This window comes from Rhinatrema bivittatum, chromosome 3, assembly GCF_901001135.1.
Source record: "Rhinatrema bivittatum chromosome 3, aRhiBiv1.1, whole genome shotgun sequence".
Classification (NCBI taxonomy): domain Eukaryota; kingdom Metazoa; phylum Chordata; class Amphibia; order Gymnophiona; family Rhinatrematidae; genus Rhinatrema; species Rhinatrema bivittatum.
In genome coordinates, this window is record NC_042617.1 from 268,329,294 (window position 1) to 268,342,363 (window position 13,070).

The 13,070-nt window shown below is 44.4% G+C and overlaps 1 protein-coding gene across 13 annotated transcripts in view; it reads right to left on the bottom strand.

Moving 5' to 3' along the window:
* The window catches only part of EPB41L2 (erythrocyte membrane protein band 4.1 like 2), a 647,115-nt gene that overhangs the window by 194,154 nt on the left and 439,891 nt on the right, over nt 1-13,070 (bottom strand). For all 13 annotated transcript variants that reach the window (XM_029594566.1, XM_029594576.1, XM_029594575.1 and 10 more), the window contains one exon: nt 11,297-11,394. In XM_029594566.1, coding sequence (XP_029450426.1) covers nt 11,297-11,394 — 98 coding nt within the window. The remainder of the gene's footprint in view (nt 1-11,296; nt 11,395-13,070) is intronic.

A 13,070-nucleotide genomic window follows, 5' to 3' on the forward strand; every position in this document is an offset into this window, starting at 1 on the left:
ACAGAATTCCTTCAGGGTGTCTTGAGGTGTCTCAAAAGTTCGAAGCTCTACCTCTGGAGACCTATGCAGTGAGCAAGCCAAGTGAGAGGTGGAGTTTCCCTTATGTGCAGTCGTTTGGGGTGTGGTAGTATAGCCACCAGAATCCCCTGATCTCTAAACCACGTATCAAATAAGATCAATACCAATGAACTGACTCTTTACATGGGCCATCGGCAGTATGCTCAAGTGCTTAGAGGCTGTTGCTTAGCACAAACTGGGAGAAGACTTGTTTTGTTCTCTGGGCCTAACCACAGGCTTCAGTGCCAAGGTGGATCAAAGCCTTCCTTGGCAGCTCAAACTCTCATGGCCAGTGTGGTTCCATGGCCTTTATGCTTCTAAGCTCATCTGCTGGATGAGATTAGAAGCATAAAAATGGCCCCTCAGTGACAGCCAAGAGCAGATGCTACTCACCATGATCCACTCTTAGATGCTTACAGTAGGTCTTATGAATGCTGAAATTTTTTTTTATTGTAAACAGACATGAAATCAATATGAATGTTGGTATATAAAATTGCCTAAATAAATAATAAATAAATGATGATTGCTGATGGTCATTTCTGACCTTACTCTGGGCACTTTTTGACATTGCTGATCATCATCTCTGCTAGCTTAAGAAAATCAGATGCAAAATGAAAAAAGAAGGAAATTTTTATCAAAAAAACAGAAGCCATGGACAGTAGGCAAGTCAGAAGCCACCAACACAAAAGGGCCAATGAAAAAGAAAATACTTCAGAACTACTGAGAAACCTGAGAATTACAAGGAAAAAATAAAAGACAGTAAGGCACAACATGCTTATGAAGGGAATCTGGAAACAAGAAAAAACCCAACCTGCTGAAAACTACTGTGTGGGAAGTAGACTGGAACTCGGGGAAAATGACCATGCGTGCTACCAGAAAAAGGATGAACTGAGGCACACCATGTGGGAGCATGGTAGTTGCCACACAGGTTCAGAGGGGCCTTTGAGTCTTCTCAGGAAAGCTCATCTGTGTGCATGACATTTGTGAATGCTTGTCTTTAGGGAAAAAAGTGCAAAAGTATAATATGACAGTTTAAACAATCATATTTCACTCATGAGAACTGAGACTAAACTGTGTAATTTGCTTTATATTGCAAACAGGGCTAAAATGTTTAGTAAGATTATGTCGTAGAAATCAGCATATAATTACTAAACTTTATTTTTTATGAGACAGACGTAGAAATATGAGTATTAAATATTTAGTATCAAATGATTAGAATTCAAAAACCATTTCTGATTAAAATGAAATCTGAAGTAAATTCAAATGCATTCTTTTGTCACAGTTTAGCAGAAACATTTCTTATTGGAAACTGGGTAAAAATCTGTATCTACACTTGCAGCTACATCTCCTTTGTTTGAAAAGAAACAGGTGATTTAGACTAATCAGTGAAAGATAAACAGACTCCAGACATTCTTTATCTTCTTCCTCTTGGACAAGCACCAACTACAAAACGACATGCAAAAGTAAGTGCTGACAGCAGAAATTTTTAGGTTTTTCTTAAAAGGAATTTTTCCTTAACTCTGTACCAAGTCTCAAGATGGTTAATCACATGGCAGACATTGCTGTAGTACAGGACTCATTTAAATCATATATAAGATAACAAACGTAATAAATTAATCCCTTCCATAAGAGTTCACTACTCGCCTTCCGTTAGCAAATTCAGCACCTTCACTATGGAACACAAAGGGGGCTATATAATAAACTGCACTTAGTACACACATTGCTATTTTTAAAGTGCTTTCTAAGTGGAATACCACACACAGTAAGGCTTGGTAACAAAGCTATACTAAAATAAAATCGATGCATTAAATTTAGCATGGCCACTGTGTGCTAAATAGTTAAATACCACTGTAATGAGTTCAGTACTTATAGTGAAATTTAAACTTACCTGCTCATTTCCTTTCCTTTAGCCCCACCATACCAGATAAATGGTTATGTCCTCCTGACAGCAGATGGAGACAGAATAAAAAAGCTCAAAGCTTACTTCACTCTACCTATCAGAGGGCAGCTAGAAGCCCTCTTCACTCTACCTATCAGAGGGCACTCTACCTATCAGAGGGCACTCTACCTATCAGAGGGCACTCTACCTATCAGAGGGCAGCTAGAAGCCCTTTAAATAAAAAATCCTCACGGCGGCGTCGCACGCCAGGCGTCGCGCGCACGAAGGAGCGCGACCTAAGGGGCCTGCCCCGAGGCCCAGGGCCTACGCATTCACATGTGTCACGACATAAGACCTTTATGCCCGACTGACCTCCGGCCTCTCACGCGACAATAACACCGAAGGACGACCTGCCGAGAGAAAGAGCCGCAGCCATCCCTAGGAAACTGGGTAAGACTCTCTCCAGAATTCTTTACACTCACCCAAACCCCGACGGGCCACGTGGGTCACCCCTTCTACAATGCAAAAATACCCACTCCACAACCGATGACGCAGACAATCACAAACCCAGCATCCACTAAACAACGCCCGACTCAGACAGCTTCTCAGACAACTCCACACGCAGACAACCTTTCAGGACTCCAGCATACACTCAACAACGCCTGACTCAACAACTGACTCATCCACTCAACAAGGCCTGACTCAGACAGCTTCTCAGACAACTCCACACACAGACAACCTTCAGGACTCCACCTTCCACTCAACAAGGCCTGACTCAGACAGCTTCTCAGACAACTCCACACGCAGACAACTTTCAGGACTCCAGCTTCCACTCAACAAGGCCTGACTCAACAACTGACTCATCCACTCAACAACGCCTGACTCAGACAGCTTCTCAGACAACTCCACACGCAGACAACCTTTCAGGACTCCAGCTTCCACTCAACAAGGCCTGACTCAACAACTGACTCATCCACTCAACAAGGCCTGACTCAGACAGCTTCTCAGACAACTCCACACGCAGACAACCTTTCAGGACTCCAGCATCCACGCAACAACGCCTGACTAAGACAAACTAACTCCTCAGACAACTACACCATCCTCGCAAATGATGCCTACATTCAATACAAATCAAGCTTCCAATATGCATCCTACTTTCCCAATCCCAATCCTACATCACTGCCTCACTCAGAAAAGAACATCAACCAGTCAAACATACCATCGTAACCTAAAATCTCTCACACCAATCCTAATCACTCCGATAACCCAGCTCTTAGGACTTACCCTATTTACCCTATCGCTATTCAATGCGCAATCCTTAACCAAAAAATCACTAATCCTCAACAACTACCTCAATGACACTAAGCCGGACATCTGCGCAATAACTGAAACCTGGCTGAAACCCTCAGACACCGCAATAATAAACCAACTACCGACGCAAACTTACGACATATTCTCTCTTCCCAGACTGAAAAAGAGAGGAGGAGGAATCCTCCTTGCAACAAAAAAAGACCTCAGGTTCTCACACCATCCGGTCCACTCCGACACCAAGCTTGAAATCGGCTTCTTCACATCACACCAACTTCAAATCCTCCTCATCTATGCCCCCCCAGGCCTATTAGAATCTGATGTCTCACCCTTCATCGAAATAACTACTACACTCATCAACCTAGACACTCCTGCAATAATATTAGGAGATTTCAATCTCCATATGGACAACCCTTCTCCTTCACCAAGCTGCCAAACACTGCTCCTAGCCCTCTCAGCGATGGGCTTCACCCAAAAGGTCAACAGTCCTACACATAAAGCAGGTCATATGCTGGACCTGATCTTTATCAACAAAGGCATAAAATCGTCCTCCCCACCAAAAAATTTGAAGGTACCTTGGTCAGATCATTCCATGATCTCCACATCATTTCAGCTGGAAAATTCTAGTGCCCCTAATACCCCCTCACCTTCCTTTCTCTACAGGAAATCTTGCCACTCTGATGACCTCACCAAACAATTAACCAATCACCTCACCGATATAGTCCTCTCAGATCCCAACACGGCCCTACGCTCCTGGAATGCAATCACAGAAAACATAGCCAACAAACTCTGCCCTCTAACAACTAAAAAATCCCACCCAAACTCCTCCAAAAAACAACCATGGTTCACTAACGAACTCAGAAGGCTCAAACAAAATTTAAGACAAAAGGAATCCAACTGGAGAAAAATCCCAAACGCCAACACACTCTCAACTTACAAATTCACGCTTCATCAGTACAAGGCCTCCACCTACAAATCAAAAAGAGACTTTTATGCTTCCAAAATTCACAACTTGGTCTTTGACGCCAAAGCCCTATTCAACTATGTATCCACCCTCACCCAAATACCCTCACCAGAGTGCCCTAGTAACCAAGCTCAATCTAAAGCTGAAGAACTTGCACTATTTTTTCAAAATAAAATCACAAATCTTCTTACCCAACTTCCTTCCAAAATCGCCCCCCTTCCCGCATCGCTACTGCCTCCCATCAAAAATAATCGCCTTGAATTCTTTGAACCTACCACAGCTGCCGAAATCCAAACTATCCTTAGAAGAATGAAACCTTCTTCGCACCCAGCGGACCATATTCCTACCAAACTTCTTCTTGCAATCCCAGACACCATATCCAAAACACTGGCAGACATCATCAACTGTTCACTCTCCCAAGGTTCCTTCCCTGAAGACCTCAAACAGGCCTCACTCAAACCACTCTTAAAAAAACCAAACTTGGAACCAAATGACCCCAACAATTACCGACCTATAGCCAATCTTCCTTTCATTGCCAAGATTATGGAAAGGCTGGTGAATTCCCAACTATCAGACTACATTGAAGATAACAAACTGCTATCCGCCTCGCAATATGGATTCCGCAAGAACCTAGGTACAGAATCCCTCCTCACCTCCCTCACAGACCTCACTATTCTTGGCATAGACAAAGGCCAATCCTTCATATTGGTCCTTCTAGATCTTTCAGCAGCCTTTGATACCGTCAATCATTCTATACTCTTAAACCAATTATCTACAATAGGAATTTCTGGATTGGCGCTCTCCTGGTTCAAATCATTTCTCACTAACAGAGGTTATAAAGTTAAAATCCAAAACAAAGAGTCATCACGTTTCGACTCGACCATTGGAGTCCCTCAAGGCTCCTCTTTATCCCCTACACTCTTTAATATTTACCTCATGCCTCTTTGTCAACTCCTCACCAACCTCAACTTAAATCACTTTCTTTATGCAGACGACATACAAATACTGATCCCCATCAAAGAATCATACTCAAAAACACTCGATTTCTGGGAGTCCTGTCATCAAGAAATCAAAAACCTCCTCAACAGCCTAAATCTGGTACTTAACTCCAATAAAACAGAACTATTACTCATTTCTCCTGAGAACAACAATCCTTCAACTTGTCTTCCAACCAACCTACAAACTACTCAAGTAAGAGATCTAGGTGTTATAATCGACAATAAACTTAACTTCAAAGCCCACATAAACAAAACAACCAAAGACTGCTTCTATAAGCTGCATGTTTTAAAAAGGATAAGACCCCTCTTCCACACCAAAGACTTCAGAACCATCCTCCAAGCTCTCATATTCTCCAAATTAGACTATTGTAACTCTACGTTACTTGGCCTCCCCTCCTCCTACACCAAACCGCTACAAATGGTCCAAAACGCAGCAGCCAGACTACTAACTAACACCAGGAAGAGAGACCATATCTCCCCAGTCCTAAAAGACCTCCACTGGTTACCAATTCATTTCAGAGTAATTTACAAATCTATCACCTTAATATACAAAATCATTCACCAACACACCACAATTGACCTACAAATTCCTATACGTTCACACATATCCACAAGACCGACCAGAGAAGCTTACAAAGGATGCCTCTTTGTTCCACCTACCAAAACCACTAACCACAGTACCTTAAGACACCGAGCCTTCTCCACAGCAGGCCCACAATTATGGAACACCATCCTACCAGATCTCAGAAATGAGCCATGCCTACTAACTTTTAGGAAAAGACAAGACATGGCTGTTTAGGCAAGCCTTCCCGAACTCCACTTAACACGCCCACCATTAAAGACTCCACTCAGCCACTGTATATTTCGGATTGTGTATATATACTGTACTATTGTATATAATTAACCTCCTCTTTCTCTTTCTATTTTCACCTCCCAGTTATCAGCCCCTGTTAATTGTAACTGCATCTCTTCTTCACGTTTATTTATGTTCTTGGTTGTTTCTTCACACCCCTGTTTCATGTAAACCGGCATGATGTGAATGCTTTCATGAATGCCGGTATAGAAAAACCTTAAATAAATAAAATAAATAAATAAATACCTATAAAGGTCTGGTGCTGCCTTCAACTCTTTAGTATCTGATGGTAATTGCTTGATTTGGTTTTCAAATCACCATTACAACCAAAACTTGATGCAGCCATAAAAATTTCTCTCTATGGTTATTTACCCCAGGAATAAGAATCCCTACACCAAGCTTACAATTAGGTCAGCTGCCTTCAATGTGGGCAACATACTTGCTGTTAGATTTCTGACCTTATCAGACTAAGAGCCTTTGATGTTACAGTTTCCTTGGGTAGGTACTGGATTGGTATGGCAGGATTAAAAGAAAGGAAATTAACAGGCAAGTTTAAATTTCATCTTACTTATCATTAATGCCAGACAAGTGGGATGTATCAAAGCTTCACCCAGTCTGGGCAGGAGGAAGCCATGATAGCTTTCAGAACTCCTGCATTCAAGGCATAGTCTCCCCACCTTCACCCATTCCAAAGTGCTCATAGCAGGGATGCAATGAGGACAAGGGCACTGCACTTATCTTCTGGAAAGACAGATTTTGATTTTGCCTAGACCCTCATTAAGCAGCATTACTAAGACCTGCAAATTCTTTCTGGAGTAGGCCAAGGTGCTCCTCTCCATGATTGTTCCTGAAATTGATGCCTTAAAAACCACTGTGCTTTAGCAGACACCTTAATAGACCAAAGACATATCCGAGAAGAAACTGGTCACTTACAAACATCTCCAAGGTGACCTATAACAGACTTGAAGTGGGAATCCCTGTCCCAGCCTACATCGCCTGAATGTCTCATCCTCATAAGTTAGGAAAGCCCAATTCGGACCAGCAGTGAGACACTATCCTCCAAAAAAGTAGCGTACTGGGCGCAACGCTATCATTTCCTTTAAATTCACCCAAGACCACCAAGGAGACTGACTTCAACAAGACTCAAAGAGATGCCTCACTATAAGAGGAAGGGATGCCAGATCTCTTCATAACTAAGTTCACTTCCAAGTGAAAGAGGCTTCCCACAGCAGAAAATTTACAATCTGAATCCTTGGAGGAAAGTATCTAATCAGAGAATTGCAAGAGAGCTTCCTGCCTGTGTCTCTTGCAGCAAGCCAGAGCCAGTCTCTATCTTCTGACAATCTCCGCTGGCAGAAGGACAAGATTGAAGGAATGGACTCCTCAACAGGAAATATTTTCTACTTCATAAACTGACCTCACAGACTCCAAACTCTAAGGTCTGCTATATGATCTGCTTTCGCACTATCCTATGCCGTAACCCCTGAGATTATGTATCCTTGCTATGTAGCCTGGCTCTTTTATTCCACTACAGCAATACCAAAGACTGGAGTCCTGATTTTGCCTATAGAGTTGAATTCATCAACAGAACCCTTAATCAGGGGTTCTTCATAGTCTATTGCAGCAGAGTCAGAGGTGATAGACCAGGCTGTTGGTTCTCAGAGTCAACCAGAACTATCTCCCTGTTCACTTTCTCTATCATTGGAGTCCTGATTAAATGAGCCATTGCCTTTAGGATCGGATGAAGACTCCACCAGCATGTTTGAAGAGGAAAGTGCTGGCATGTCTACAAGTCATAGTTCAGAGAGGAGGAAGTCCCTGGCATTCTTCCTGACATCAGCTCACAAGGCCTCGTAGTCTTCAGGATGCCAACATGTACATTCCAGGAGACCCTTTATTTTTATTTTCATTTAATAGAATGTATTAATCGCTTAACACAAAAGGCCTAAGCGATATACATAAATACATACATAAAATGCAATCAATACAATCACAAAGTTGATTTTGAACAGAACAGTCTAATAGCAGGGTTCTAATATTTAATGGGCTTTATACGTCTTCCAAAGTTGATGTGGCTAAACTGCCATCCAGAACAATTTCATGTTATCATGTTGAAATATCCAAAGTGAATCTGCTGAATTAATATGCTCAAGACTTTTTATGGGTGTGTACTGAAACTGCAATATTCTTAAAGGTAGATTTTAAAAAGAGCGCGCGCGGTTCCCGGCACACGCACCTTTTATAATATGCACACGTTGGCATGCGCATGTTATAAAATGCGATACCCATGCGCACCTGCTGTTGCTGGGTAAGGCCCTCCGCAAACTCCTGGACCTGCTTCCATAGGCTGCGGTCGTATTGGGCCAAGTACAGCTGGTAGGCCACAATACAGGCCACTAGCATAACCTCTTGGAACATTTTCCTCCCTATGCCATCAAGCTTCCTGTGCTCACACCCCACAGGGGCAGAAGCACGTGTCCGGGACCGTCTGGATTTCTTAAGCGCAGACTCCACCACTACAGACTGGTGAGGTAACTGCCACCATTCAAAGCAGACGGCCTATTGAACCAGATAAGTCGTATCAGCTTTCCTGTTCACCGGGGCAACAGACACTGGGTGTTCCCACGTGCGGAGGAGGAGCTCTTTAAAGATGTCATGGACTGGCACCACCATGACCTCTTTTGCTGCGTCGATGAACTGGAGGACCTCCAGCATCTTATGACGGGTATCCTCCTCAGATAGGAGCTGGAAAGGAATGGCCTCTGCCATGGCCCTCACAAAGCTGGTGAAAGACAGGTCCTCGGGTGGAAAGCGATGCGCTCCTCCAGAGGGGAAGGCTTCAAGAGGGGGTTGGAGAACTCGGAGGACACGTCAGAGGAATCATCGCCCCATGGGTCATAGGGACTCTCCTCCTCGCTAGGGTCTGGACGCCGAGGGCAAGACCAGGAGGGACAGTAGGCCTGGGTCCCAAGGGCACCGGAAGGCATCGATGGACCCCCCAGGCATTGGGGGGGTCCATCGGGAGGAACCGGTGGCAGCCCGGGGAACCGCGGGCATGGGCATCCTCAGAGGACCTGGGAATCGGAATCACTCCAGTGGAGGGCGTCCGTGGCTAAGGAGGCATCGGAGGCCTCTTGGGCACCGGTTGCGTCGGTAGGACACCAAGGACGACGTCCAGATGCTCCAGCAGAGCACTTGAGCACTGCCGATTAGACCCTGGAGTCCAACTCCTCCTGAAAGTCCTGGGTAGTAAGGACTGATGGAGGGGGCCAAGCTGTCGCCGGCACATCCTCGGAAGAATCATGAGGAGGCATGGCGCCCAGCACAGTTGCCAGTGGGGAATGCCTCGGGCCACCAGGGGCACCGGAGGATGGGGCCTCCGGTGGCCAGTGCCACTTCAAAGGTGGTTCGGCAGCCACTGCTGCTTATCCAGAATCGTGTTGGGATGGTGACCCGTGTCTATGCTTCCTGGGTTTCTGGTGCTCGGCCTGGTCTTTCCCTGAGGTTAGGGGGAGGGGAGAGACCACCAAGGATCGATCTTCCTCTCCATGATCCTTCGGGGTACTGGAGAGAGGGACCGCCAGGGGGAGCGATGGAGATGGCTCCCCACGGTCCTTAGGCATGGAGGACACAGATGCCAAAGTGGAGGGTTTTGGAGAACCAAAAAGCTTCTCCATTTTATCTAGGCGCGTATGACATTCTTTGGAGGTCATTTGATCACCCAAATGACACCCTCGAACATCGTGCAAGGCCCCCAGTCAGAGGATACACACCTCATGCGGATCTGTGATGGATATGGTCCTCGGGCACTGGGGGCACCGTTGAAAACCTGATGCCATTGGAAAAAAACAAAAGAGGCTGGTGTGCAGTCGATGACTGATGGGAACCCAAGGCGGGAGTCGTGAAAAAGCCACAGGTACCTACTGGAGGAACCGAATTCCAAGGGGGACCCGACGCAGAAAACCCCCCGAAAAAAAAATCAGCAAAAATGCTTTCAAGGGTTTGGAGCTCCATAACCATGAGGCTACTGCATTGCGGGAAAAAAAAAGACTGAAGGGGACCTCACATGGACACGCAGATAGCAGCAGGCTGGGCATGCTCAGTCTGCCAAAGTTTTCTATGCCGGGCTCCATCTGATGATGTCACCCACATGTGAGGACTACCATTCTGCTTGTTGTAGGAGGGAGGTCTTCCCTTTATCTACCCTCAGAAAGGAGTAAGATTGTCTACAGCTTGGAAAAATACATTTTGCTTTATAGCTTCTAATATGTGTAATTTGCTGCCAAGAGAGGCATGTCTTACAGGAAATATTATGGTGTTTAGATGCCTCATAAAAAGTGCATATTTCAAACTTTGATCAATCTGCTAGATCCATTACTTGCATTTTAAAATGATTAATGGGGATGGCCTGGCAGCTCAGTAGCAAAGCTGCACACTGCCATGCAGAGAGACCTAGGTTCAATTTCTGTTTCCCGGATTGGCTGGGCCTGAATATGCTTTAGAAGCAGAGTTTACAGCCGGTGGGGCAGGGAAAGAAATCATAGTCACTGTGCAATGGTGGCAACAGTGACAAAATTTAGGGCCCATGATGGCATGCTTCCAGAACACTGGTCCATGGCTCTTGGCAGAGGACTGATGCTGCAATGACTGGAATAAAGTAAGCCGGGAGGGGATTTAAAACAGGGGGCTAAACAGGCAGTTGCAAATGAAGGTTCATGATGCCAGATCCCAATCCTCAGCCTTGGTCCTGGTCCCAATTAAGCTGGAAGCCCAAAAGGAGCAAGAGGAATTGCCATGTCAAAAAACATTTAGAGCAGTAAAATGTGTGGCATAATGAAATTTATATTAGGTCAGTTGCATATAAATAAAGGTCTGTAAACAAGCTACATTTGATAACTTTCAAAACCTAGTCACAATTTTATTAAATTAGTTCTATAACCTGCAACCTATGTAAAAAAAAAAAAAATAAATTAAACTTCCTTACAAATAACAAAATTGTTACCCTACCACTTTTGTTCTACCAACTTCTGTATCCTTAGATTTTCTTCCATTTCTCTTGCAAGGTGGTTATGCCTGTTTCTTTGATTACCGCATCAATATAAATAAAACCATGTAGGAAAGTAACTGGCAATAATATGAGGAGCAAAAATAGGGCTGTGAGATAAAGAATACAATGTGTTAAGGAGCGGCATTAGATTCAATCATCCCAAGGACGACAACAGATTTTATTAAGTTACCTGAAGAAAGTGTGGTGCTCCACACAAACTTTCCACAATCGCTTTGCAGCCCGATGATTTGGCAGCTTGAAACCAATGGTACTCTCAAACTGTTCCAGCTGGAACAAATCCATAAAATAAATTAGCACATTTCCTCAGAGGCTGATTACTGGATAAGACCATGCACATAGTTCATAGCTCTCCACTACTGTGCCAAGCAGCAATTCCCCATTCTTGCTCAACATAAACATAACAGAATTTCCATTCTTGGGATATAATTACACAAGGTGGACTCTTTAAGCACTGCAATAGCTGTTATATTACTTCCTACTAGGAATCACAAGTGGATTTATGATGGAAAGCTGATCAAATGATTTAAAAGCACAAAGCAATACTCCATTTTAGACCACAATTTTATAATTAAATGTATTTAAATGAAAGTCATTCTTGCTCTGTACACATACCTAAGTGGTAAAATTATGTATGGTTTAAAAATTTGAGTAGCAAGGTACAATTGTTGAGCTTCCTTAAGCTGTTCCCCTGAACCCCTAATGGCAGTTATATTATTAGGAGTCATATTACCTCACTTTCTCTGGACCAGATTGCTATATACTGGCAGAGAGGTCACAAAGATTACATATACTGCATGAACAAATAAAATTCCATTCTGTGTGAGGTAATTTGCAAAGGTGCGCTAAATATGGCTGCCTGGCATGATACAAAGATTTTGCAATACAAATAAACTTTGCATTAAGTTTTGTAACTGATATAAAGGTATTATTGCTTGTTTTCTGGACCATAATATTAACTTTTAACCTACTGTCGGGGACTTTGTCTCCCACAAATCCATGGGCACAGGAAGGGCCGCAAAACATTTGATCCCACAGAATTTGCAGTTACCCTCATAATTGCCACAGGAACTGGGTCTAGAATTGTCTGGTTGCCACCAAACCCCTTTATGGTTTGCACCAGGCTGCCTGTGTGCGCACTCTTTTGGCACGTGGCAGGAGGAGAGCGGCACACATAGGTCCGAATCCTCCCTTCTCTGCTGGGTGGGTCCGACTGCTGCTTCCAATCGCAGCACACTGTACAGCCTCATGCTTGAAAGCAGCAGTTGGACCTGACAGGAGGAGGAGGATGTGGCCGGATGTGCTGCTGCTGCTATCCTCCTCCTCCTTGCAGTGGCCAGCACCAGGAAGGGATAAGAAAGAATATGGGGGTGATTGTGTGAAAAAAAAAAAGGCTGGAGAAGAGAAGGAAAAGGGGGGATGGGGTGTGACTGGGGAGACTGTGTGAAACAGGATGGGGTTTTGATAGGTTGTAGAGTGGTTATGGGAAAGGGGCTGGGAGATGTGTGTAATTGAGAGGCTGGGGAAGTGAGAGATGAGAGGAGTTAGTTGTGTGAAAAATGAGCTGGAGATGGATGGATGGGGGAACAATAAGAACTGGGCATGGAGAGAGGAATTCAGAGAGAAAGGGGGTAGAGACCAGGGGCTGGCATGTGAGGGGTAGCAGGGCTGGAACCAAGGGAGCAGCAATTCCCACCCCCAGAAAAAAGAACCTCAGAACCTCTCTCCATTCCTCATCCCCAATCTTTCCTTTCTTCTCCACCCCATCCTGATCTTCCCTTCTATCACCCCATCCTGTCTTCCTTCTTTCCAGCTCCTCTTTGTTCCCCTTTCCTAATCCTCCCATTATTCCAACACCCATCGCTAATCCTCCCCTATTTTTCACCATTCCTGAGCCATATTTTCCCTCTCATTCCCTTTCCTTAGCCTCCCTGCTTCCCATCCTC